Raw genomic sequence first — 27,483 nt, forward strand, 5'->3', positions numbered from 1 at the left:
CAAAGACTCCAGGACCACGTAATAGAGCCAATGGGATCACATGACCATTAGGTGGCCCTTAAGCTAGGATTAAAGGGCTGTTATAGTAACACTACTGTTTGTAAGCAGCTCTGAGTTTATGGCCGATTTGAAGAAGGGGCACGTAGGAGACATCTCGGTAAAGAGACACCTCCTCCTCATACTTGCCATACTCCCCGAGAGAGGGCAGCCAGCTCCGGCAAGTGGGAGGGGGCGCTTATGGGGAGCATGGCCAGGGTGATTGTATTATTGTTGATACACACAATCATTGTGCAATGCCGGTATTTCAAGTATTGCACAGCCAGGGCCGAGGCTTATGATGTCATTTGCCCACCTTTCCGGGGGACTGGGAGGCAGACCTGATATTGGGAGCCTCCCGGCCGTTCCTGGAGGGTAGGCAAATATGCACCTCCTGCATGTAACTGCGATCCTAACACTGCGACCTGGGATCCAACATTGCAACCAACAGCATTCTCCACACAGCCAGCCAGCTGAGTAAGTGCGGGGTGCAAGGGCAGGAAGTCTGCATGGTGACACACAGACCCCTGGCTGTCCACTCCCAGAGAACAGGAGAGACCTGCCCCTTGTTTCTTGGAGGCGCCCGTTCTCCCCACTCTGGGAAACATCACAAGGTCACAGAATACCGATAATCTGGAACCTGCTAGGTTATCCAGACCCGATTACTAATCCGTATTCAAAAAATTTGGAATCCTTTTTTGGGATGTTATTTGGGATGCCTAGTTCAGTTATTGCAGTTTCAGGTATGCCACGTTCCATCTAGTATATAAACAGGAGCTTCCCGGGTATCTCCCACTGTTGTGCCACGCTGAGCAGCTCAGCCCGTGGCCCAACACTGCGTGCTAAATGCTTATTGTCAAATCTTAGCAATGCTTAACAACAGGGTCAGCAAAAGTCAGCAAGTAAGATCTGTATGCTACAGTATATAAATGTAATTACTTGCAAAATAGCGATCGATAACTGGACTAAATCAATTAGAAAACTCAATAACAAGCCTGGGTATTGTAACAATATTCTATTTAAGATAGAGAGGAAACACAATGGGGAGTATTTTTGGATTTGTAAGTATTGACTTAACAGCCTTATTTCAAGCAAACGTTGAGCGTTTTATAAGTGTTGAACGTGACAACCACCTGTTATCGTGAAACGATTGAGAGGCCGGCTTCCCCTCTGTCCAGGAACGAGAAGAAGCGCGAAGGGAAAATTGCGGCATATAAGTGTTGCACGCTGGCCACAACCTGTTTGAACTGGTCCCATCAGGCAGATGGTTTAGGTCCATTCCCGCTAAGTTGACCAGAACCACAAAAAGCTTTTTCCCACTAGTTGTCCACCAACTGAACAATGCCCAACATGGCTAATATGTAGGGCCTAACGCACAGAGATGCTATGTACACTGTTATGTATGAAATGTATGCTATGTATTCCCCCTTGTGTTGTTATGCGGCGATGCATTGTTCCTAGTATATGCCAGTATAGCTGGCCAATAACGCTGATTCTGATTGAACAGGAGCATTTTCTGCATGACACAGACCTTGCTTTTGGAGCAGAATAGGGATCCGGCCTGGTAGACTGACCACTATTTGATGACATGGTCAATAAATCGATGTGCTAAAGGTCAACACAAGTTTGTCACGCTCTTTTCTTTATTTATTTTCGTTTAATTGGTATTCGACTAAGACAGAGAGCCATGCGCCACATGTCTGTGATTAGTATTTCTGCGATGATGGACTATCGAGTGAGCATCACAGTAGTGGTGATGGCTCCTCCTCAGATGACTGTATACTGTATATGAAAGACATACTGTATTCAAGAACTTTCACATATAGCCCTAGAGCAGGCCAGGCCACAGGGCCGGTGCAAGGCACCAGAGCGCCCCAGGCGAGTCGGGGTGGGGGCGCCCCGGTGCCGGGGGGGGGGGGAGGTTGGTACCTGTGTCCCCGGCGTCCCTGCTGAGTGCTGGTGTAGGGGTGTCCGTGCTGCCGGGGGAGCCTGCGGCGCTGTTATTGTGTATAAGCTTGTCGCGCCCGGCGGGGTCCCTACAGTGAATAGAAAATAACGCCGCGTGCATAGCGCTAGTTATTTTCTATTCACTGTAGGGACCCCGCCGGGCGCGACAAGCTTATACACAATAACAGCGCCGCAGGCTCCCCCGGCGGCATAGACACCCCTACACCAGCCCTCAGCAGGGACGCCGGGGACGGAAGTTTTTTTTACACAGGTACCACAGTGCTGGGGGTGAGGGGCGAACTGCCCTGCCGCCCTCCAGGTGCCGGCGCCCTAGGCAAATGCCTGGCCAACCTGTGGCTCTCCAGCTGATGTGAAGTTACACATCCCAGAATTTTTAGCATTCCCTAATAGAAAAACTGTGGCAAGGCATGCTGGGACTTGTAGTTTCACAATAGCTGGAGAGCCACAGGTTGGCCAGGCCTGCCCTAGAGCAACAGGCTTCAGGGGGAGAAGGCTAGCAGGCAGGACTTAGGGGGAGGAGGCTGGATGCAGGGGAAACAGGCTGGCAGGCGGGATGCAGGGGGAACAAGCTGGCAGGCAGGCAGGACAGAGGGGAAACAGGCTGTCAGGCAAGATGCAGGTGGAGCAGGCTGGCAGGCAGAGTGCAGGGAGAGCAGGCTGGCAGGCAGGGTGCAGGGAGAGTGGGCTGGCAGGCAGGGTGCAGGGGGAGTAGGCTGGCAGGCAGGACACTGAGGGAGCAGGCTGGCAGGATGCAGGGGGAGCAGACTGGCAGGCAGGGTGCAGGGGGAGCAGGCTGGCAGGATGCAGGGGGAGCAGACTGGCAGGCAGGGTTCAGGGGGAGCAGGCAGGACACAGAGGGAGCAGGCTGGCAGGCAGGGTGCAGGGAGAGTGGGCTGGCAGGCAGAGTGCAGGGGGAGCAGGCTGGCAGGCAGGACACAGGGGGAGCGGGCTGGCAGGATGTAGGGGGAGCAGACTGGCAGGCAGGGTGCAGGGGGAGCAGGCAGGACACAGAGGGAGCAGGCTGGCAGGTAGGAGACAGAGGGAGCAGGCTGGCAGGCAGGGCACAGGGGGAGTCGGCTGGCAGGCAGAACAGGCTGGCAGGCAGGGTGCAGGGGAAACAGGCTGGTAGGCAGGGTGCAGGGGAAGCAGGCTGGCAGGCAGGGTGCAGGCTGGCAGGCAGGGTGCAGGGGGAGGAGGCTGGCAGACAGGATGCAGGCAGGACGTGCATGCTGGCAGACCTCCGGTTGAGCCCCAGGCCTGTAATATGAAACATTCACTACAATTTATATGTCATAAAGTAAGAAAATACATACCTCCCAACTTTTGAAGTTGGGAGGTCGGGACGTTCGCGCGGCGAAGCTGCGCGCGCTCCCGAAAAGGGGCGTGGCCTCGAGAAAATGGGGCGTGGCCTCACGGGATGACGCGAAATCCGGCCACGCCCGTTTTCGCCGCTCGTCGTAATATAACTTCAGCCTCATCGCTTCTTAGGAGGCACTGGCAATTCCCCCACACACACACACCAACCAACCCCCCCCCCCCGTCTGTCCGTACTTACCGCTCGCTGGCTCTGCAGGACTTCAGGCTCCACTCAGACGCGCAGAGATGGCAGCTGCTGGATAGGAAGAGGACGTCACTGTGACCGCCCAGCAGCTTGCGCACATACGCTGGAGGCACAGTGACGTCCTAGAGAGCGTGGGGGCGTGGTTTATATCTCCCAACCGTCTCGGGAAGCCGGGACTGCGGTAAGCAGTACCGGGACGACGGGACATCGGCCGTAAATCGTGAATGTCCCGCCGAATCCGGGACGGTTGGGAGGTATGGAAAATACAAGTAATACAAGACGTGTGATACAAACTTTTATTATGAAAAATGCATTTAACCATACTTGCCGACTCTCCCGCATTTTGCGGGAGGCTCCCGCTTTGGCCACCATTCTCCCGGTCCCCCGCAAAGCCCCCCAATCCCCCGGAATTTCAATGCTGAGCTAAAAAAAACGGACTGCGCATGCGCTAGTCCGGCGCGATGTGGGCGGGACTTGGAACTACTACCCGTGCAAGTCGCAACATCAGTGTGAGAGCCGCACGTGAGAGAGCCTGCCCTGTTAGCAGAAACAGCAAGCAGGGAGACTCAGACTACGAGCAGCAGTGAAGCCCGCCCCTCTGACCTCTTCCCCTCACCGCCTCAACTAGGAGCTGCACGCTGGAGAGACAGAGGAGGGGGAGAGACGGGGACCAGCACAGAAAGCAGCTGTGTGGAGACTGGCTGACCACCAGGCCAGCTGGGAGCTCGGAGGAGAGGCTGGGGGAGGAGCAGGACTAGTGCATGTTGTTCTGCCACAGAAGCTCCATACTGGATGGAACTGTGATCTGTTTGTGTTTACTTAGCTTGGCACTGACTGTAATGTGTGTATTTAGGTGACCTATGGTTGTATCTATTACAGCTGGCAGTGTGTGTGTTTGTGTAGTCAAGTACTGACCCATGTCATTGTGTGTGAATGTACTGTGTGTGTATAGCCTAACACTGTTCTGTCTGTGTGTGTGTGTGTGTGTGTGTGTGTGTGTGTGTGTGTTACTCGCAATGATCCCTATGAATTTTAGGCTGGCACTGAGCATTTGTTCATGTGTAGGTAGGATCCCGGTTTGTGTGTGTGTGTGTGTGTGTGTGTGTGTGTGTGTGTGTGTGTGGGACAGTAGTGACCCCTGTGTGTGTATATGCAGGGACTGGTAGTGACTCCTGTGTGTGTGTTTGTATAGGCTGGTAGTGATCCCTGTGTGTGTGTGTTTGTATAGGGTGGTAGTGACCCCTGTGTTTGTGTAGGCTGGTAGTGACCCCTGTGTGTGGTGTTGTGTAGGCTGGTAGTGACCCCTGTGTGTGGTGTTGTGTAGGCTGGTAGTGACCCCTGTGTTTGTGTAGGCTGGTGGTGAGCCTTGTGTGTGGTGTTGTGTAGGCTGGTAGTGACCCCTGTGTGTGGTGTTGTGTAGGCTGGTAGTGACCCCTGTGTTTGTGTAGGCTGGTGGTGAGCCTTGTGTGTGGTGTTGTGTAGGCTGGTAGTGACCCCTGTGTGTGGTGTTGTGTAGGCTGGTAGTGACCCCTGTGTTTGTATAGGCTGGTAGTGAGCCTTGTGTGTGTGTAGGCTGGTGGTGAGCCTTGTGTGTGTGTGTGTGTAGGCTGGTAGTGAGCCTTGTGTGTGTGTGTAGGCTGGTGGTGAGCCTTGTGTGTGTGTAGGCTGGTAGTGAGCCGTGTGTGTGTGTGTGTAGGCTGGTAGTGACCCCTGTGTTTGTGTAGGCTGGTAGTGAGCCTTGTGTGTGTGTGTGTGTGTGTGTGTAGGCTGGTGGTGAGCCTTGTGTGTGTGTGTGTAGGCTGGTAGTGAGCCTTGTGTGTGTGTGTAGGCTGGTGGTGAGCCTTGTGTGTGTGTGTGTAGGCTGGTAGTGAGCCGTGTGTGTGTGTGTGTAGGCTGGTAGTGAGCCTTGTGTGTGTGTGTGTAGGCTGGTAGTGAGCCTTGTGTGTGTGTGTGTAGGCTGGTAGTGAGCCTTGTGTGTGTGTGTGTGTGTGTGTGTAGGCTGGTAGTGAGCCTTGTGTGTGTGTGTGTGTGTAGGCTGGTAGTGAGCCTTGTGTGTGTGTGTGTGTGTAGGCTGGTAGTGAGCCTTGTGTGTGTAGGCTGGTAGTGACCCTTGTGTGTGGTGTTGTGTAGGCTGGTAGTGACCCTTGTGTGTGGTGTTGTGTAGGCTGGTAGTGACCCTTGTGTGTGGTGTTGTGTAGGCTGGTAGTGACCCTTGTGTGTGGTGTTGTGTAGGCTGGTAGTGACCCCTGTGTGTGTGTAGGCTGGTAGTGACCCCTGTGTGTGTATAGGCTGGTAGTGACCCCTGTGTGTGTGTGTGTGTGTGTGTGTAGGCTGGTAGTGACCCCTGTGTGTGTAGGCTGGTAGTGACCCCTGTGTGTGTGTGTAGGCTGGTAGTGACCCCTGTGTGTGTAGGCTGGTAGTGAACCCTGTGTGTGTGTGTGTGTAGGCTGGTAGTGACCCCTGTGTTTGTTTAGGCTGATAGTAGGTTGCCGACACTCCCGGATTTTGCAGGATGCTCCCATTTAGGCGACAGTCCCCCGATTCCCCGCAAAGCCCTCCCAATACCCCTGAATACTCAATTCCCATCTAAAAATCCAGACCGCACAGTGCGAGTCTGTCCGCCATGGGGGCATCATCAGGCCTAATAGGCCTGCCAAGCACCCCTGGCAGTGGTTAGCATGAGAGCCGCCCAGGCCAGCAAAGCCTGCTGGCGGGCCAGCCACTGGGGAGACCTTACATCACAGCTTTCTCTCTGCAGTGGGAGTGGCAGTAGCAAAGGATCCTCCCCTCTTGCCCTGACCCATGCATGGTGGGAGCTGCACCTTGGAGACATCCAGGACGGTGAGAGACGGAAAGCAGCTTGTGCGGAGGCTGACAGCTGGGAGCCCACAACAGAGGCTGCGGGAAGAGCAGGAGTGCCTGGGATGCAAGTTAGTGTTTCCTCAGCAGCTCCATTTATCCCCTTTTTTTGTGTGTGTTTGTACAGGTGACCCTTGTTTTTTGGCTAGTGTAAGCTGGCCCACAACCCATTTGTGCAAGACACGGTCCCTCATCTGCGGGCCACGCAAACTCTCTAGAATCTCATACCTCCCAATTACAGTTGGACAGTCTCGCTAATTGCAGACTGTCCCGCTGTACCTGAGGGGGGCAGAGATCACCGGTAATCGCTGAAGAGATGCAGTGTGCATGGCATCTCTTTAGTGCAAGGAGGAGGCATGCCCCCAAAATGATGAAAATGGGTGTTTCTACATTGGGCCACGCCCACTTTACTGGAGACCACACTCACTTTTTGTAGCCCCACCCCCATTCTGGGTCGGCCGCTCCTCTGGGGCGGCGGGTCACAATATTAACCATGCACAAGTTGGGAGGTATGGAATCTCCCTGAAAGCAGTTTCAAAAGTAGGCAAGTATGCATTAAACCAGCAACAATGTGGAAGAAAATCGCCCCCTTTGATTCCTCATTATATAAATAAATCCTCTATTCCTCAGAATAAGTCCCGCCGGGTACAGAGCAGCAGTGGGGTCAAAATAAAGACTGATTACAAGACAATGTCAGACCAATGAACAACACATAGTTAGTTACATCACCCATTCACTGTACCAGAATGAGTCACATGCAATTATAAGGAACATCTCATAGAGCAGAGGCAGAGCTGTGGGGGAAATACACCGTATGCTCAGCAATTACTGGAGATGAATGGGTGCACCCAGAGCAGTATGCATGCAGAAGGACCCCCCCCCCCTCCCCACACACACACACCACCCCCCACCTTATGCAAGAGCCGCCATCTTTCATGTGATTTGTTGGGAATGATGGTGCTGTTGGTAGTAAGCTGCCTGGCATTGTGCCGGAGCCTTTTCTACCTTTTGCACTGCAAGCAGGTGGGGTGGGTCCTACTGTATGAGGGGGATATTGCACTTGGGCTCCACAGGTGTTACTGATAAGACCAGTATTTCTACAATAACAAGACGCTCAGCTCAGGGCACTGTCAGGCAAAATAACAAAATATTTGTACATTGCTACGGCTAGGAGTGGAGCTGTAAGAATAAGATGAATACCTATGGAGCTGACATTTATTATTTCTGTGCGCTGGTACAGTATACGCTCTCCTGGTAATAGTTCCTGCTGAAGTAACGGCCCAGACATCATCTAACTAGAAGACTACACAGAGAGTAGCGCATCGCTCTCAGGCCGTCTTCTAGCGTCCCAGTTTCCGGGTGGCGTGGGTTTCAGTTTCAGGGAGACGGACAGGGTTAGGGGTAGGAGCAGGGAGGTGGGATCCGGCGGTGAGGACTATCGGCGAAGCGTCGGGGAGCTCCATAATAAGTGGATGCACGCGCTTCCCCTTCCGCCGGCTGCCGATCTGACCGCCAGCCCCTGCAAGAACCACAGGCGCTCCATCTGTAGTTTGGAATGGAAGTAATGATGAATTTGAAGTATTTATGAATTATATTTATGTGAATAACTATGGCCCTTATTCTGGTCGGTGCGGATATATCCGCGTGCGTACGGCCCGCCGATGTTTTGTGTCTGCGCATGTGCAGAGGCGTCTCTGCGCATGTGCGAGCGGGGCGTACGGCCAAATCCCGCATGATATGTGAACACTCCGAACAGGGGGTGGAGAGGGGCGTGAAGGGCTATTTGGGCTCATTACCATATGCATACGCCCCGCGTTTCATGGGCGTTCCCATGAAAACGCTGGGCGTACGTATGGTAATGCGGCGGTGACGCACGTGTAGGGGGCGGATATATGACATCGCCGGATGTCAGCTGCCCGCCCAGATCCCTGCTTTTGCACGGAAAAATGTCCGTCTGGTCTGAGGTTGCGGGAGCTGGTGGAGCACTCGGTCCTGCATTCGATGGTCTGCGACCATCGAATGATGGGGGAGGTTCCCTTAGATGGAGGAGGCGTATTCCGTGAAAAATACACGTGCGGTCCGTTCGGACAGCTTCTTACCGCATACGGACGGAGTTCGCGATCCGTATGGAAGGCGGGGTTTCGCACGCACGGTCCTGGCCGCATAATCGGCTCTGGCCGCACCGATCAGAATAAGGGCCTATAATCTAAAATTCACACATAATATAAGTGCCAATAGCATAGAATTTCTAGATCTAGTAATAAATACAAAAGATTTCGAGCTGCTGGGACAAATACAAACACATAAACTTTAAACAGGTAGACAGTAATAGCTACCTGGACTTACAAAGTTGCCATCTTAGTAAATGGAAACAAAATATTCCCCTTTCTCAGTTCATGAGATTACGCAGGAACTGCACTAATGTACATATGTTTGACATACAATCAAATATATAGAAACAGATTCAATGAAACGGATATCCAGAAAAGTAAAGGCCCATACACACTAGAAGATTTTAATTTCAAAAGACTTTGCCAAAATCTGTGAAAGATATATCTGTCACCAAAGTAGTGCGTACACACTGAGCTATTTTCCCCTAAGAGCAAGAGATTTTCAGGAGGCGAAAGACTTTGCTAAAATCTTTCATTATGGCTATTTACATAATGGGCTGGGTTTGAATTCCAAGGGTGGGAGCAGGGCCCATTTTATTCAGAGCATTTCTGTTCTTGGGGCCTGATTCAGAATTGATTGCTGAGCTGCATATATTTGAAGCCCAGCGATCAGATAAACACCGCCCCACCCGGGGCAAAATACCACCCATGTGCACAGCTGCAATTTCATTTGGTAGAAACCATTCACCATCAAATGATTTTTCCCCCTGTTCGCAGTGCAGAGAAAGCCAGGACTGATTAGCACTGTGATGGCCGTGGGGCAGAAAAAGGGCGCTGATGACTCCCTAATGACTGAGGAACACCTATATTTTCTGGCAAACTCCCAGAAAATGGCAGTAGCCTGCCCCAAAATGGACAACGGCTGTCAATCAGACGTTTGTCAGTATCCAATTATTACTGGCTAAAAAATAAACATTGGTGGGCAGGGGTACCCAGGGCTGGTGCCACCACTATGCAGCATAAGGTATTTGCCTGGGGCACCGGCCACTGAAGGGCAGCACTTGGGAGCAACCCCCCCCCCTCAATCGAGGTGAGTGGTGCCAGACGCAACTCTTCCCCCACCCCCGTGGAGCGACTCGGTGGCTGCCCCCCCCCTCCCTGTGGAGTGACTCGGTGACCCTCCCCGCATAACCCGCCACCCCCATAGACCGACGCAGCGGCCCTCGCTGCATCACCCGCCGTCCCCCATGGAGCGATGCGGAAGCAGCATCACCACCACCCCGTGGAGCATAAACCTGCTTGCACCGGCCCTGTGGGTACCAGTAATAAAAATAAACATTGGTGGGTAGTTGTACCAGTAATATATACATTGCTGGCATGGGCCAGCAATGTATATATTACTGGCTAATATAAATAAACATTGGTGGGCAGGGGTACCAGTAATATATACATTGCTGGCATGGGCCAGCAATGTATATATTACTGGCTAATATAAATAAACATTGGTGGGCAGGGGTACCAGTAATATATACATTGCTGGCATGGGCCAGCAATGTATATATTACTGGCTAATATAGACATTGGTGGCAGTGTTATATTTATTTATTTATTTATTTACAGGTTCTTATATAGCGCAGCAGATTCCGTTGCGCTTTACAATAGTAGACAGTGATAAAACAAACTGGGTAACAACATACAGACTTGGAGGTAGGAGGGCCCTGCTGCAAGCTTACAATCTATAGATTGGGTGCTGTTATATATTTGGGTGCTGCTGCGGGGGAGCTGGACAGGCTGCTGAACGGAAGAGCCGGCTCCCTGCTCTGTGTGACACTGACACCCTGCGCCCGGCGATCTCCACATTCCCCCATGTGGCGGCGTCAGGCAGACTCCAGTCCCGACTCCCTGCACCATTAAACGTAACTATACAGCAGGGGGACAGAGCAGAGGGAGGGAGAAGGGGAGGCAGCGGGGCGGTCCGCCGGGCTGAAAGTGGCTAATCTTTCAGCCCGGCGGCCGTGGCAGCGTACACACCTAGCGATGATGGATGGAAACCCATCCATCATCTCTAGACATGCTGGTAAAACCAGCCGACAAGAGACTTTGCTAGCGATGATGCGGGAGCGCGCATCATCGCTAGTCGGCAATCTCTTGTGCATACACACTGGGCGATTTTCAGGTGAAAATCGGTGAAAACGCCTTTTTTCACCGATTTTCAGGTGAAAATCGTCAAGTGTGTATGGGCCTTTAGTCCTGGAAACCCAAAATAATTCAAAAGAAGCTAATACATAGGTCAGATCTTTTGATGTATAATAAGAAGGCAGAGAGGGACAATAAAACATTATTTTGTCCTTTTATCACCCAGTACAGTGACACCGAAAGAGATATTAAAAAAGTACTTTGTAAAAACTGCCATATCCTTAAATTAGACCCGGTACTAGCCGGTCATCTGCCCCAACAACCAAGCATCATTTATAAAAAAAGCAAGAGATATAAAGGGGGAAATTTACTAAGAATACGAATACGATATTTCATATTCGTGTTCTTAATACAAATGAATACAAATGTATACGGCTGTTTTAGCCATATGCAAATTCGTGTTCGGGATGGTAATTTACAAAGCAGTCAAATATGACTGCTTTGTAAACCCCGATGGCGTATTCATTCGTATTCATTTGTATTAGTGGCCGTATATATGGGCGCTAATACGAATTCGTATAGGCAGTCTGCCCGGATCAGTCATATCCGTGCAGGCTGCAATGTGTAAAAAAATAAAAAATCAATATAAAAAAACGGCGTGAGGTCCCAACTACGGGGCCGTAACCAGCACCAGGCTCAAAGAGCCGGGGCTGGTTTTAATAGATCAGGGAAACATTTGAGTAGGGTGCCGCTGATTTTTTTTAAACCAGCCCCAGGCCCAACCAGACAGCGGGTTAATGCCACAGCCGGGGGGAGACTTTTTATACAAGTCCACCCAGCCAAAGTATTAACCCTACTGACCAGTCAGCCTGGCCAGGGGTCCTGGGGAAGTGGGGACCCCCCAATAAAGCCCCCCCCCCTCCAGGACTTACCTGGCCAGGCTGAAGCCTGGTGCTGTCCCCGGTACCCCTGGGCGTTGGGTACTGGGCTGATTAAAGTGTAATAATTCGAATGAAAAACTATTGTCTAAAACTGTGAATCTATGAGTCCCAGCAAGCCTCCCCCATATGCGGGGTCTTGGAGAACCACAAGTCCCAGCATGCGGGGCATTAAAGGGCCCGCTGGCACTAGTAGTTCCACAGTAATAGAACTAGTTAAAAAAACACACACTGAAAAATAAAAGTTTAATACAACCAAATCACACACATACTGATACTTACCTTTCTTGAGCCCATAGGTAGCCCTGGGTCAGGTGTCCTGGGGTCCTCTTGGGACCGTCGTAGTCCACGGGATCTTCAGAAAATAACAAACCGCAAGTGTCCCCGTAACCATCGCACTGATGGAAAGGCGCCAAATTTCTCGGCTCCTGATTGGCTGCTAGGCGGCCAATAGAATCATTCGGAGGAGAGGCGCTGAAGATGAAACTTCAGCACCTCTCCATCAGAGGACCGATCTTCGCCGGAGGACCTGGGTAAGGAGAATTTACTTTCACAGGTCCCCCACTGGATTTCTAAGGACCCTGGACCCAGGATTGCTGGACCCAGGATCACATGGAAAAGGTCGACATCATGCACAAGGTCAACAGTGAGAAAAGTTAGACATGAACAAGACTGACACTCACAAAAAGTCGACATGGAAAAGGTTGACACATGGAAATATCGTCATGGGTTTTTCAGGTTTTTTTTATGTCAACACCTGATCGTGTGGATCCCCAATTAGTATAGCGCTCTCCTCACCCTTCTCCACTACCCCTGCGCTCAGCCCACTTTGCCGTATAAAGATTGAAAAAGGCCAAAAAATGAAGAAAAGACGACCCAGGAAAAATTCATGTCGGCTTTTTCATTTGTCGACCATTGTCAATGTGGACCTATTGACTGTCTATCCAGACACTCTCGACCTGTCAATGGGATACTGTGAAATGAGAGTTAGTAGCTGACTGGCTAATACTTTATCTCTCTCTCTACTGAATGTGACAATATACACTGACCAATTAGGCTACTGCTGATCAGGATGACCTCATATAATATACTGTAGTTCCCGAGCACAATCCAGCCTGCGATTTATGGGGATCACTCCAATGTCAGTAAAAGACTGTGCCGGTGTAAGTATGGAACAGGTAACTGTGGTCACATGATGTCAGTACAAGACTGTGCCGGTGTAAGTATGGAACAGGTAACTGTGGTCACATGATATCAGTACAAGACCGTGCCGATGTACGTATAGAACAGGTAACTGTGGTCACATGATGTCAGTACAAGACTGTGCCGGTGTAAGTATGGAACAGGTAACTGTGGTCACATGATGTCAGTAAAAGACCGTGCCGATGTAAGTATGGAACAGGTAACTGTGGTCACATGATGTCAGTACAAGACCGTGCGGATGTAACTATAGAACAGGTAACTGTGGTCACATGATGTCAGTACAAGACCGTGCCGGTGTAAGTATAGAACAGGTAACTGTGGTCACATGATGTCAGTACAAGACCGTGCCGATGTAAGTATGGAACATGTAATTGTGGTCACATGATGTCAGTACAAGACCGTGCCAATGTACGTATAGAACAGGTAACTGTGGTCACATGATGTCAGTACAAGACCGTGCCAATGTACGGATAGAACAGGTAACTGTGGTCACATGATGTCAGTACAAGACTGTGCCGATGTAAATAGGGAACAGGTAACCGTGGTCACATGATGTCAGTACAAGACCGTGCCGATGTACGGATAAAACAGGTAATTGTGGTCACATGATGGCAGTACAAGACCGTGCCGATGTAAGTATGGAACAGGTAACTGTGGTCACATGATATCAGTACAAGACCGTGCCGATGTACGTATAGAACAGGTAACTGTGGTCACATGATGTCAGTACAAGACCGTGCCGCTGTAAGTATGGAACAGGTAACTGTGGTCACATGATGTCAGTACAAGACCGTGCCGATGTCAGTATGGAACAGGTAACTGTGGTCACATGATGTCAGTACAAGACCGTGCCGATGTCAGTATGGAACAGGTAACTGTGGTCACATGATGTCAGTACAAGACCGTGCCGATGTCAGTATGGAACAGGTAACTGTGGTCACATGATGTCAGTACAAGACTGTGCCGATGTAAGTATGGAACAGGTAACTGTGGTCACATGATGTCAGTACAAGACCGTGCCGATGTAAGTATGGAACAGGTAACTGTGGTCACATGATGTCAGTACAAGACCGTGCCGATGTAACTATAGAACAGGTAACTGTGGTCACATGATGTCAGTACAAGACCGTGCCGGTGTAAGTATAGAACAGGTAACTGTGGTCACATGATGTCAGTACAAGACCGTGCCGATGTAAGTATGGAACATGTAACTGTGGTCACATGATGTCAGTACAAGACCGTGCCAATGTACGGATAGAACAGGTAACTGTGGTCACATGATGTCAGTACAAGACTGTGCCGATGTAAATAGGGAACAGGTAACTGTGGTCACATGATGTCAGTACAAGACCGTGCCGATGTACGGATAGAACAGGTAACTGTGGTCACATGATGGCAGTACAAGACCGTGCCGATGTAAGTATGGAACAGGTAACTGTGGTCACATGATATCAGTACAAGACCTGACAGAGAGTAGGGGCCCGGGCAACTCTCCCCAGCAGCAAGGTAGTCACTCACCCCCGCCCCTTCACTGTCTGCCGCTTGAGCCCGCTGCCCGCGCGCCGCCCGGCTCGGAGTTCCCAGCTGCCGCGGTAGCACATTGTGACTGCGCAGTCACATCATCTGATCCTCCACTGAGAAGCCAGCTGCTGGGACTCGGGAAAGGAAGCCATAACCGCGGCGTGACGTAATGACCCAAATCTAATTCTCTCTGCACATTTTACATCTGCCCCCCTGCAGTGCACATGGTTTTGTCCATCTAAGAAGGATTTTGTCAGAAAGAGTGAACTAGAATAAGGCCCATAGTGTTGCAGAGTGGGCACGGCTGTATGTTTTGGTACTCAGCAGGGTACCCCAGTAATAGTGCCATCTCCTCATCATTTATCCTCTCTGTTACCTACAAGAGATGGCCATCGCTCGGCCTAGCTGCGCCCATGAGTAACTGCCGGCTGTTCTGCACAAGCTGTCGCCTCACACCACAAACCAATGACATGTTACATAGTTACATAGTAGGTAAGGCTGAAAAAAGACTTGCGTCTATCTAGTTCAACCTGGTATAGATATCCATTGCTGATTTGGTAGGTTCTGGTATTTTACAGACAAATTATATTTCTTATTTGTACCCATGGATGTTTTTCTCCAGTAAATGTTTGTCCAACTTTGCCTTGAACGCATTTAATGAGCCAGCCGTTACCACCTCTCTGGGAAGAGAGTTCCAGAGTTTGACTGTTCTGACCGTAACGAAATTCTTTCTACTAGCTGAATGAAATCTTTTTTCTTCTATGACAGCTTTTTTCTTCTATGACTTTTTTCTTCTATAACATGTATGACAGCGATGTGCCCGGCACTAGCGCAGAGGATTCCGCAATGCACTACGCTTACGCTACTGGCATAAGCTGCCGCCGTGAAACTACACAAGTACCATATTGTTTATCAAAAAAAAACTAAGGGACAATGGCCCTTATTCAGATCTGATCGCAGTACAAATTTGTTCTCAAAATGGGCAAATCCATGTGCACTGCAGGTGGGGCAGATGTAACATGTGCAGAGAGAGTTAATTTTTGGTGTGGTGTGTTGAAACTGAAATCTAAATTGCAGTGTAAAAATAATGCAGCCAGTATTTACCCTGCACAGAAACAAAATAACTCACACAAATCGATTGTCTCTCCATACATGTTACATCTGCCCCACCTGCAGTGCACATGGTTTTGCCCATTTTGAGAACAAATTTGCACTGCGATCAGATCTGAATAAGGACCAATGTTATGCTTCCGTCCTATGGAATGCCCTTCCACGCACAATAAGACTCTCCGCTAGCCTCCAAACTTTCAAGCGTCCCCTGAAAACTCACTTCTTCAGGCAGCCTATCATATTTAAGTACCACACGCATAACCCTCTGAGGCACTTATGTATTATATAGCTTCCCTTCTGGACTTGTAACTTGGTGGGACTGCTATGCTATTACTGGTGCCTGTCCTTGTGTTTCCCTCCTATGTCCCTATAGAGTGTAAGCTTGCAGCAGGGTCCTCCTACCTCCAAGTCTGTCTGTTGTTACCCAGTTTGTTTTATCACTGTCTACTATTGTAAAGCGCAACGGAATCTGCTGCGCTATATAAGACACTGTAAATAAATAAATAAATGTTATGTTTTTGCTAACAGGGGCAATAAAAGTCTTTATAATGGTAGCAACAATTAATATTTTATTATGTGACCACCAATTATATTTCTGTAAAATAATAATGATTTTTTGCCCACATTAGTGATCACTTCATATTGCCCTTCAATCTAATGAAGTATTGCTACTTCTGATTATAATTTGCCCCCCCCCCCCCCCCCAATATATTAATTAAATAACATTGCCCCCATGGTATAACTAATAATGTTTGGTGACTCCTTAACAGCATATAATTGCGCACAAAAAGGGGTGGAGTCACGGTTCATAGGGGCGGGGTCATGGCTCATGGAGGCAGTCACGGAATATAAGCCTCGCACTACGCCCCCTTTCTCTGTCGCCCTTTTAGTAACTGTATTATCCCTACTGATAATAATGATTTTGCCAACTGTATAACTGCTGCACATATCCCAATGTTTTATCAGTATATAGGGGTGAGTGTATGACGGTGTTATGTGCAAAAACGGGAGGTGTGGGTATATCCTGCGCTAACCTTCACTGCTTAATGCTAGTGGGTGTGCTTAAAGAATGATTGACACAATGTGTTAATAAATAAATTGTTTTCTTTATTATAATAAAAAGTAGAAATAATATATATGGTAAAAAAATATATATATATGTGTTACAATGCTAATGATTCACTAGGTAGTCCTATCCACAAAATATATCAGTCAATTACAATAACATTGTTGTCAATAGGACATAAAACTTTCCTCCATTATAAAAACTAATTTTCCTTAAAATTGTTACAAATCCCCTTCATCCACCCGCCAATTGCTCTCCAAACCGCTGAATAGTAAATCCATAGGTTTGGAGGTAAAATCGCAGGCAAAGGTGATTATTTGTACATTTCCCTATTCCCCTTTGAGGCCTGTGAATCAGGACAGTTGGGATGTGCGCTGTTCTGCCCTCACTTATCCCTAAACATAATTTGATACTCTTTTGCTTTAATTTTTTTCTGCATGGCGGCCATCTTGTCCCATGACATCAATATGACATCACAAGTGCTCTGTGTCACAGGGACTTGATCACCTGAGACTCTGGAGTTGTCAGGACAAGACGTGCATTATATGCTCTCTTGATTTATCGCTAAATTTCAGCAGTTACCTCTGATATTATGGGCTGTCTTTGCAGCAAAATGTGCATCCCTGCACCCAGGAGGAATGTAAGTGCGCTGTTATATGTATGGGTTGTACATTGCAAATAGAAGATGATCACAGGCCGCAATAGGGGGAGCTCACGCAATATTGGGTGTATCTGGGCGTTATTTGTCCAGTTCTGTAGCCTAGATAGGGGGATAGGTATATTGTATTGTTATTCTTGATGTGTACAAATTTCCACACTTTTACTTAAGTTTTTTTTACATGTATTGAACATCCATGTAACAAAAATGGGGGCAATTCAAGTGTTTTGCATGCCAACGACAGATGGAACATTATTGTTATGTAAAATTAGGGGTACATGGGTGGGTTATGCTGCCTGTATGTAGAATTAGGGGGTACATGGGCGGGTGACACTCCCTGTATGTAGCATTGGGGGTACATGGATGGGTCACACTCCCTGTATGTAGCATTAGGGGGTACATGGGTTGGTGACGCTCCCTGTATGTAGCATTAGGGGGTACATGGGTTGGTGACGCTCCCTGTATGTAGCATTAGGGGTACATAATGTGGGCATGTTGTGTAGTAACACTCACGTTTAACCTTTAGCCTCACAGGCTCTCACATTAACAACACTGAAGCCTCCGTCTCCCCACCTTGCTGGGCTTTGTAGTTCTGCAAGCCCTTCTGCTGCTGTCGTACATGTAGGTTCCCCCTGGAGATCCCCTGTCCCATTTTTGGCTGTGTGCAGTGTGCTCCTTCTCCTGCCAGTAGCTGCCTCCTGCCCATTCTCCTCCTGCCTGACTAACTGCCACTAACTGCCCATGCGCCATGGTGACCAGGGTTGTCAGATCATCCCTGTAATAAGCACACATATGAAATACACAGGTCCCAGAGTTCATACCAACTCTCATTGTTTCCAATGAGCAGTCAAATTTAGTCCCAGAACCTGTGTTAAAAAAAATCTGGACTGCTCATCGGATGTAATGACAGTTGGTATGACCTCTGACCCCTGTGACCTGTGTAATTCATATGTGCACTTATTAACGGGATGATCTGGCACCCCTGCTGGTGACCCTCATACCAGGGGAAACGCAGGATCTAAGAGGGGGGTTTCTCCCAACATGACCCATTCCAGGAGGGACACAATGCTCTGTTCCTGGGCTTCCCTCTGATATTATGATTGCTGTAATCTGGGTTGAACTAGATACTTGTTAAGAAAGGTGATAGTAATCCAAAAATAAGAGCAGGGATGGACAACCACCATCGATGATTCATTGTGATTGATGGTTTATGGCTGATGTAGAATAAAACATTTTTGCTATTGATGGAGAATCAGATGGTTTGCCTTCATCGATGGTGCAACATAACACCAGTGTCCGTGGTACTGATTGGTCTATGAGCCCGTCAATCACATAAAAGGGATGACCATTGGTTGTTGAAACCACAAATGCATACTGTAGATTTCCACCATTGATGACCACATGCAATATCACCATCGATGGCAACCACACCGATGGTCATATATAATTAAACTAGTCCAAGAACAGAGCATTTTGTCCATTCTGGAGTGGGTCAAGTTGGAAGGTATTTAATTATATATATCTATACAATCACATACATACACACACACACACATATACATATTCATCTAGTGGTCGTCCAATTAGCAGTGCTGCTCTTAATCTATGACTGTCACTCCCCTGCACAGTGGGAGGGGTTCTGATAAGTGCCTTGAGTCCTATTGGAGATAAAGACCACAGACCCGCTACTCATGTAATTATGCTGTGACGGGCGGGGTCTAGTTACTGAGTACCCCCCCCCCCCCTTTGTGTGCTAGTGCATACTACCTGGTGCCTAGGGACATGGTCACTTGGTCCCTCCAGCGAGTGTTACCCTAACAACTGTTATATATTACTGACAGTATATGAAACTTAGTGAATATACAGTAAGAAAGCTGAGCGGACCTTCTCTCAGTCACTATACATTGCTATAATATTATTATACCTGCTGACACCGGTACGAATAGTTATAACAATAAATTATAAGCCACAATGGTGAAGTTACAGCTGGTTCCACTGCTCTGATCTGTTCTATTGCTTCCATGGTAGAAAGTGCTTGTACTGCGGAGAGTTCTGTAGTCACAGCTCATGATGTCTCTTCCTCTGCTCCTTACAGTCTGCGAGGCTTAATAATGTAGAGGCCAAGCACCCCACCAGCGTGCAGCCTCCGACCTCCGTGCACCCCCCCACCAGCGTGCAGCCTCCGACCTGCGTGCAGCCCCCCACCAGCGTGCAGCCTCCGACCTGCGTGCATCCCCCCTCCAGTGTGCAGCCTCCGACCTGCGTGCACCTCCCCACCAGCGTGCAGCCTCTGACCTGCGTGCATCCCCCCTCCAGTGTGCAGCCTGCCGTGCCCTGCGCCAATGTGTCCGGCGATCTCCCAGCTAAGCCCGACCTGACGCGAGAGGCATATGTGGCAGCAGCGGTGGCAGCAGCCATACATGAAGTGGTGGCATCCTACTTCCCTATTGATGGTAAATTTCCCCCAGGTGTTATGTATGGGCTGCTTGTATCTGATCACTTTTCTAATTCTAGTGTTGCAATGTTCTGGCGCACTACAGAGGAGATTGCGCCTCCGCACAGAACTCACACCCTATTACATAGGGCAGTATTCAATGTGATTATTCTCCGTGCATGGCGAGCATTTTTTTTCGCTCGCCATGCACTCGCTGTGTTTTTGCGGAGATTCTCCATGTTTGGAGATTCTCTGTGACGGCACTTTATACACTATTCAATGTGACTGATACTCGCCGCTGCTTGCGGCAAGTATCAGCCAATCCGGCGTATGAGGTGACGCCGCAGGGAGCCCGAGGACGGTGGCAGGCAGGGAGATGGAAGTCTCCCTGCCTGCCCCAGAACGTATGTGGGGGGGAGGTGGGTTCCCCAGAGCAAGGCAGCACAGGCTGCCCCCCCGGGAGAGCCAATAGCGGGTCGGGTATTCACTGCACCCGATCGTGCATATGCAATGATCGGGTGCAGTGAATATATGAATATCTAATGAGTGGCTCGGCTCCCGGCCCCCTGCTGGCTGCTCTGTGTAAAAAAAAATAAAAAAAAAAATAATTTTTTTTAAATTAAATATATATACATATGCTATAAGCACATGAATAAGACAGATTAAAATTCATGATTTTTTGACACCAAAATTAAAACAAAAAAACTTTTATTGTAAAAGTTCACATTCCACTTCTCCATGAAAAGATGGAGAATTGCTACACGGAGAGACACGGCGAAAATCACTTAGAAAGACGGCGAAAATATCACATTGAATAGGGTGGTTCACTTTTTGAGAGCAAAAGTCTCCATCCAACGCGAGAAAAGCACAAACTCGCCATAAAACACGGAGAATTTTTCTCATTGAATACTGCCCATAGACAGTACGGGGTACATATACTACAATGGAAAGAGGTGATGTTGCCAGAACAATCAATCAGATTCTGTCTCTCATTTTTAGATGATACGAGCAGTGTGAGCAGCAGCAGTGGCTATTCGGGACTAATGTATATGCCCCCAACCAGTGCGCGGCCCCCCTTGCCCGGCAAAGTGCCAGCCAAGCCAGACACCAGGCTGGCCCAAGAGACGAATGTGGCAGCAGCAGTATCAGCAGCCATCACGGAGGGAGTGGCCTCCTACCTGCCCTTTGATGGTAAGTTCCCCCCAGGTGATATGTAAGGGCTGCTTGTTACTGATCACTTTTCTAATTCTAGTGTTACTTTGTTTGGGCGCACGCACCGGTGGTGCCAACATTACTGTTATGTTGTACCGTCATTGTGACAGGCTGGTAACTAGTATGTATGTAATAAGCTGGGAGTTCTGTGACAGGCCGGTAACTAGTATGTATGTGATAAGCTGGGAGTTCTGTGACAGGCTGGTAACTAGTATATATGTAATAGGCTGGGAGTTCTGTGACAGGCTGGTAACTAGTATATATGTCATAAGCTGGGAGTTCTGTGACAGGCCGGTAACTAGTATATATGTAATAAGCTGGGAGTTCTGTGACAGGCTGGTAACTAGTATGTATGTAATAGGCTGGGAGTTCTGTGACAGGCTGGTAACTAGTATGTATGTAATAGGTTGGGAGTTCTGTGACAGGCTGATAACTAGTATGTATGTAATAGGCTGGGAGTTCTGTGACAGGCCGGTAACTAGTATATATGTAATAAGCTGGGAGTTCTGTGACATGCTGGTAACTAGTATGTATGTAATAGGCTGGGAGTTCTGTGACAGGACGGTAACTAGTATATATGTAATAGGCTGGGAGTTCTGTGACAGGCTGGTAACTAGTATGTATGTAATAGGCTGGGAGTTCTGTGACAGGCTGGTAACTAGTATGTATGTCATAAGCTTGGAATTCTGTGACAGGCAGGTAACTAGTATATATGTAATAAGATGGGAGTTCTGTGACAGGCTGGTAACTAGTATATATGTAATAAGCTGGGAGTTCTGTGACAGGCCGGTAACTAGTATGTATGTAATAGGCTGGGAGTTCTGTGACAGGCCGGTAACTAGTATATATGTAATAGGCTGGGAGTTCTGTGACAGGCCGGTAACTAGTATATATGTAATAGGCTGGGAGTTCTGTGACAGGCTGGTAACTAGTATATATGTATGTAATAGGCTGGGAGTTCTGTGACAGGCATGTAACTAGTATATATGTAATAAGCTGGGAGTTCTGTGACAGGCTGGTAACTAGTATATATGTAATACGCTGGGGGTTCTGTGACAGGCAGGTAACTCGTATGTATGTAATAGGCTGCGAGTTCTGTGACAGGCAGGTAACTAGTATATATGTAATAGGCTGGGAGATCTGTGACAGGCTGGTAACTAGTATATATGTAATAGGCTGGGAGTTCTGTGACAGGCTGGTAACTAGTATATATGTAATAGGCTGGGAGTTCTGTGACAGGCCGGTAACTAGTATATATGTAATACGCTGGGAGTTCTGTGACAGGCTGGTAACTAGTATATATGTAATAGGCTGGGAGTTCTGTGACAGGCTGGTAACTAGTATATATGTAATAGGCTGGGAGTTCTGTGACAGGCCGGTAACTAGTATATATGTAATAGGCTGGGAGTTCTGTGACAGGCCGGTAACTAGTATATATGTAATAAGCTGGGGGTTCTGTGACAGGCAGGTAACTAGTATGTATGTAATAGGCTGGGAGTTCTGTGACAGGCTGGTAATTAGTATATATGTAATAGGCTGGGAGTTCTGTGACAGGCTGGTAACTAGTATATATGTTATAGGCTGGGAGTTCTGTGACAGGCTGGTAACTAGTATATATGTAATAGGCTGGGAGTTCTGTGACAGGCTGGTAACTAGTATATATGTCATAAGCTGGGAGTTCTGTGACAGGCCGGTAACTAGTATATATGTAATAGGCTGGGAGTTCTGTGACAGGCTGGTAACTAGTATATATGTAATAGGCTGGGAGTTCTGTGACAGGCAGGTAACTAATATATATGTAATATAATTGTACGGGGCACAATTACTACAATGAAAAGAGGTGATGTTGCCCATAGCAACCAATCGGATTCTGTCTCTCATTTTCAGATGATACAACGTCTCTTGACAGCGCGGACACCAGCTCTTTTACGAGCAGTGACTCCTGCCCCTGGTAGGTTGCCGGCACAATCCGCGCGTTCTCCCTGCTCTGGTCGCTGGGGTAGATTTCAGGTCTATTGTCTTACACACATACTGTGATGTAGAACCGGTATCTCCATATCTGCTGCAGCTGGGGCCGCTACACAAGTTCTCTCACACAGCGCTGATGGGCTGGTATCCTACTAGTATGACCTACATGTATATATCATTATACTAATGAGTGTAACAATATAAGAAGAGAAATACTACAGCAGGAGAAATGAAGTCATGTAAATTATGGGGCCCACACACACATAGCGATATTATCAGTGATCTGAGCGATGCTAGATCGCTCAGCACTGATCGCTAAGCATACAGCGCAGCACCAGTGCTGTGTGCTGAGCGATCTGTCACTGCCCATGTTCTCAATAGAGAGAACACAGACGATGACCAGATTTATACTGCGTGCAGTATCTGCATCTTCCGGCAATAGCGACGCACGGGGCCACGCATCACTATGGGCCCCACACACACAGCGTTGCGTGCTTCATTTCTAGGCAATCTAGTCAGATCACTTAGAAAATAGGCCACAATCGCTCGGTGTGTATCCCCATTACAGGGATCTCACATCACTGTGCACTGGGCTTCCTGTATGGGGCCGTCCTTGTCATGTCTTTACAATAACTGATCAAAATTTGTTTTTATAGGAAGGTCACCTACAAGAAGCGGGTGGATGTCGGCTTCTTATGGCAGGAGGAGGAAGACGGGATGCCCAGTTTTTACATCTAACCTGGACATTGGACTCACTGAGCCCTTAACATCGCTAATCCCATAACCTGGGAACTTGTATTTAAAAGTTTAACATTGATTTGACTTGTGTCACTGATTGCATCAAACTAAATCATTACAGTTTGTGCAAGTTTGGTAAAGCCTGTCCCGTTGAAGGCTCATCCCCCTACCTAAGCCAGTCCTGTTGACGGCTCATCCCCCTACCTAAGCCAGTCCCGTTGACGGCTCATCACCCTAAGCCTGTCCCGTTGACGGCTCATCCCCCTACCTAAGCCAGTCCTGTTGACGGCTCATCCCCCTACCTAAGCCAGTCCCGTTGACGGCTCATCACCCTAAGCCTGTCCCGTTGACAGGTAATACCCCTACCCATGCCTGTCCCGTTGACGGCTTATCCCCCTACCCATGCCTGTCCCGTTGACGGGTAACCCCCCTACCCCCAATCTCTGTCTTCACAACTCCCTCTCTCCATATCCAGCAAGTCTGAAACATCATTTTGCTGTCACTTTCTATGGAGTCATTTGGTCGCTGAGTGGCCTCTATATGAATCTGTCATCAATAAAAAGCCTGACAAGCCGATCAGTGTCTGATGTGTTATTTCCCACTAATGTGAGTGTTCCCATTGTATAACTGTACTGGTCTGACCCATATTCACGTGTTAACCCTTTGAGTGCCAAGTGAATTTGTCAAAATAGGAGTAAAAATTGCCAAACAACCATTTCTATCCATCATAGTGACCTGTAATTTTTGCCTTATATAGGAAACAATCTTTTTTTACTCATTATTTTTTTATTTGAATCTAAATAACAAATGTGAGGGACACTGATATTCTTAGAGGATATTTTGCACATCTCTCACAGAGATGTTGGCACTCAAATGGTTAAATAGCTGTGATAATGTAATGTGTAATAACAAGTATATGGTAGGTCGGTGCAGTACTGTGGGCTATAAGGATCTGTGCAGCCACACCATACTATTATTTGGAAAACAGGGGGAGGGGGCCATCGGTGGGATGTAAAAGGGGTGTGATGGGGGTGGGACTTATGGTAATGTCTCGCACCGTGGGATTGGCCTGCGCAAACACATCATCTTGGCCATGCCCCCTGCTGTGCCATGCCAGTATTACAATTTGCATCATTTGGTCCCCACAGACCCGCCACAAAGGGTGGGTGCGGGAGACTGGCAGCATTGCAGGGGATATAAATATTTAATAAGAAGGGAGCGATTCAAAATATAAAGCCAATTTATTAAAACACATATTTAACCATTAAAAAAAATATTAGACACAACATATAATGAAGAAATGACATATACATCATTATATTCAAAAAATAAATAATAAAGAGGTGTATCTCTATAAAAACACACATACATCAAAATTGCAACTCTGGTGTTTAAGCATAAAGGTCCGCACTTTATATTTAAGTAGGATAGATCTGCACCTATTGGATACCTCAGGTCTGTAGTCTCCAATGTTCCACACAATCTCCCTTGTTGGAAGCAACTGTGTAGTCATTGCAGGATGGAGACTAACTAACTAACCTGCTTCTGCTGAGGCCCCATGGGATGCCCACCATTACCTGTATCTGTAGATGCCCCATGGGATGCCCTCTGTTACCTGTATCTGTAGATGCCCCATGGTATGCCCACCATTACCTGTATCTGTAGATACCCCATGGGATGCCCGCCATAACCTGTATCTGTAGATACCCCATGGGATTCCCACTGTTACCTGTATCTGTAGATACCCCATTGGATTCCCACTGTTACCTGTATCTGTAGATGCCCCATGGGATGCCCACCATTACCTGTATCTGTAGATGCCCCATGGGATGCCCTCTGTTACCTGTATCTGTTGATACCCCATGGGATTCCCACTGTTACCTGTATCTGTAGATACCCCATGGGATGCCCTCTGTTACCTGTATCTGTAGATACCCCATGGGATGCCCTCTGTTACCTGTATCTGTAGATACCCCATGGGATGCCCTCCGTTACCTGTATCTGTTGATACCCCATGGGATGCCCACTGTTACCTGTATCTGTAGATACCCCATGGGATGCCCTCCGTTACCTGTATCTGTTGATACCCCATGGGATGCCCACTGTTACCTGTATCTGTAGATACCCCATGGGATGCCCTCCGTTACCTGTATCTGTGGATACCCCATGGGATGCCCTCCGTTACCTGTATCTGTTGATACCCCATGGGATGCCCTCCGTTACCTGTATCTGTTGATACTCCATGGGATGCCCTCTGTTACCTGTATCTGTAGATACCCCATGGGATGCCCTCTGTTACCTGTATCTGTAGATACCCCATGCGATGCCCTCTGTTACCTGTATCTGTAGATACCCCATGGGATGCCCACTGTTACCTGTATCTGTAGATACCCCATGGGATGCCCTCTGTTACCTGTATCTGTAGATACCCCATGGGATGCCCTCTGTTACCTGTATCTGTAGATACCCCATGCGATGCCCTCTGTTACCTGTATCTGTAGATACCCCATGCGATGCCCTCTGTTACCTGTATCTGTAGATACCCCATGGGATGCCCTCTGTTACCTGTATCTGTAGATACCCCATGGGATTCCCACTGTTACCTGTATCTGTAGATACCCCATGGGATGCCCTCTGTTACCTGTATCTGTAGATACCCCATGGGATGCCCTCTGTTACCTGTATCTGTAGATGCCCCATGGGATGCCCACTGTTACCTGTATCTGTAGATACCCCATGGGATGCCCTCTGTTACCTGTATCTGTAGATGCCCCATGGGATGCCCTCTGTTACCTGTATCTGTAGATACCCCATGGGATGCCCTCTGTTACCTGTATCTGTAGATGCCCCATGGGATGCCCACTGTTACCTGTATCTGTAGATACCCCATGGGATGCCCTCTGTTACCTGTATCTGTAGATGCCCCATGGGATGCCCTCTGTTACCTGTATCTGTAGATACCCCATGGGATGCCCTCTGTTACCTGTATCTGTAGATGCCCCATGGGATGCCCTCTGTTACCTGTATCTGTAGATGCCCCATGGGATGCCCTCTGTTACCTGTATCTGTTGATACCCCATGGGATGCCCTCTGTTACCTGTATCTGTAGATACCCCATGGGATGCCCTCTGTTACCTGTATCTGTAGATACCCCATGGGATGCCCTCTGTTACCTGTATCTGTTGATACCCCATGGGATGCCCTCTGTTACCTGTATCTGTAGATACCCCATGGGATGCCCTCTGTTACCTGTATCTGTAGATACCCCATGGGATGCCCTCTGTTACCTGTCCCTGTAGATACCCCATGGGATGCCCTCTGTTCCCTGTACCTGTTGATACCCCATGGGATGCCCTCTGTTACCTGTATCTGTAGATACCCCATGGGATGCCCTCTGTTACCTGTATCTGTAGATGCCCCATGGGATGCCCACTGTTACCTGTATCTGTAGATACCCCATGGGATGCCCTCTGTTACCTGTATCTGTAGATGCCCCATGGGATGCCCACTGTTACCTGTATCTGTAGATACCCCATGGGATGCCCTCTGTTACCTGTATCTGTAGATACCCCATGGGATCCCCACTGTTACCTGTATCTGTAGATACCCCATGGGATGCCCACTGTTACCTGTATCTGTTGATACCCCATGGGATGCCCTCTGTTACCTGTATCTGTAGATACCCCATGGGATGCCCTCTGTTACCTGTATCTGTAGATACCCCATGGGATGCCCTCTGTTACCTGTATCTGTAGATACCCCATGGGATGCCCTCTGTTACCTGTATCTGTAGATACCCCATGGGATGCCCTCTGTTACCTGTATCTGTTGATACCCCATGGGATGCCCTCTGTTACCTTTATCTGTTGATACCCCATGGGATGCCCTCTGTTACCTGTATCTGTAGATACCCCATGGGATGCCCACTGTTACCTGTATCTGTTGATACCCCATGGGATGCCCT

The 27,483-nt window shown here is 48.5% G+C and overlaps 1 protein-coding gene across 3 annotated transcripts in view; it reads right to left on the reverse strand.

Annotated features, from left to right (window-relative positions):
• Positions 1 to 27,483, reverse strand: part of LOC146035311 (ankyrin repeat domain-containing protein 49-like) — a 154,042-nt gene that overhangs the window by 53,036 nt on the left and 73,523 nt on the right. For 2 of the 3 annotated variants that reach the window (XM_083158675.1, XM_083158674.1), the window contains exon 4: positions 7,472 to 7,967. The exons of the other annotated variant lie outside the window; for it this stretch is intronic. In XM_083158675.1, the coding sequence (XP_083014801.1) occupies positions 7,820 to 7,967 (148 nt within the window). In that variant the 3' untranslated portion in view covers positions 7,472 to 7,819. Of the gene's footprint in view, positions 1 to 7,471; positions 7,968 to 27,483 lie in introns of those variants that run through there. 3 annotated transcript variants of the gene reach the window in all.

Source organism: Crinia signifera, chromosome 9 (genome assembly GCF_055691185.1).
Source record: "Crinia signifera chromosome 9, ASM5569118v1, whole genome shotgun sequence".
Taxonomy (NCBI): Eukaryota; Metazoa; Chordata; class Amphibia; order Anura; family Myobatrachidae; genus Crinia; species Crinia signifera.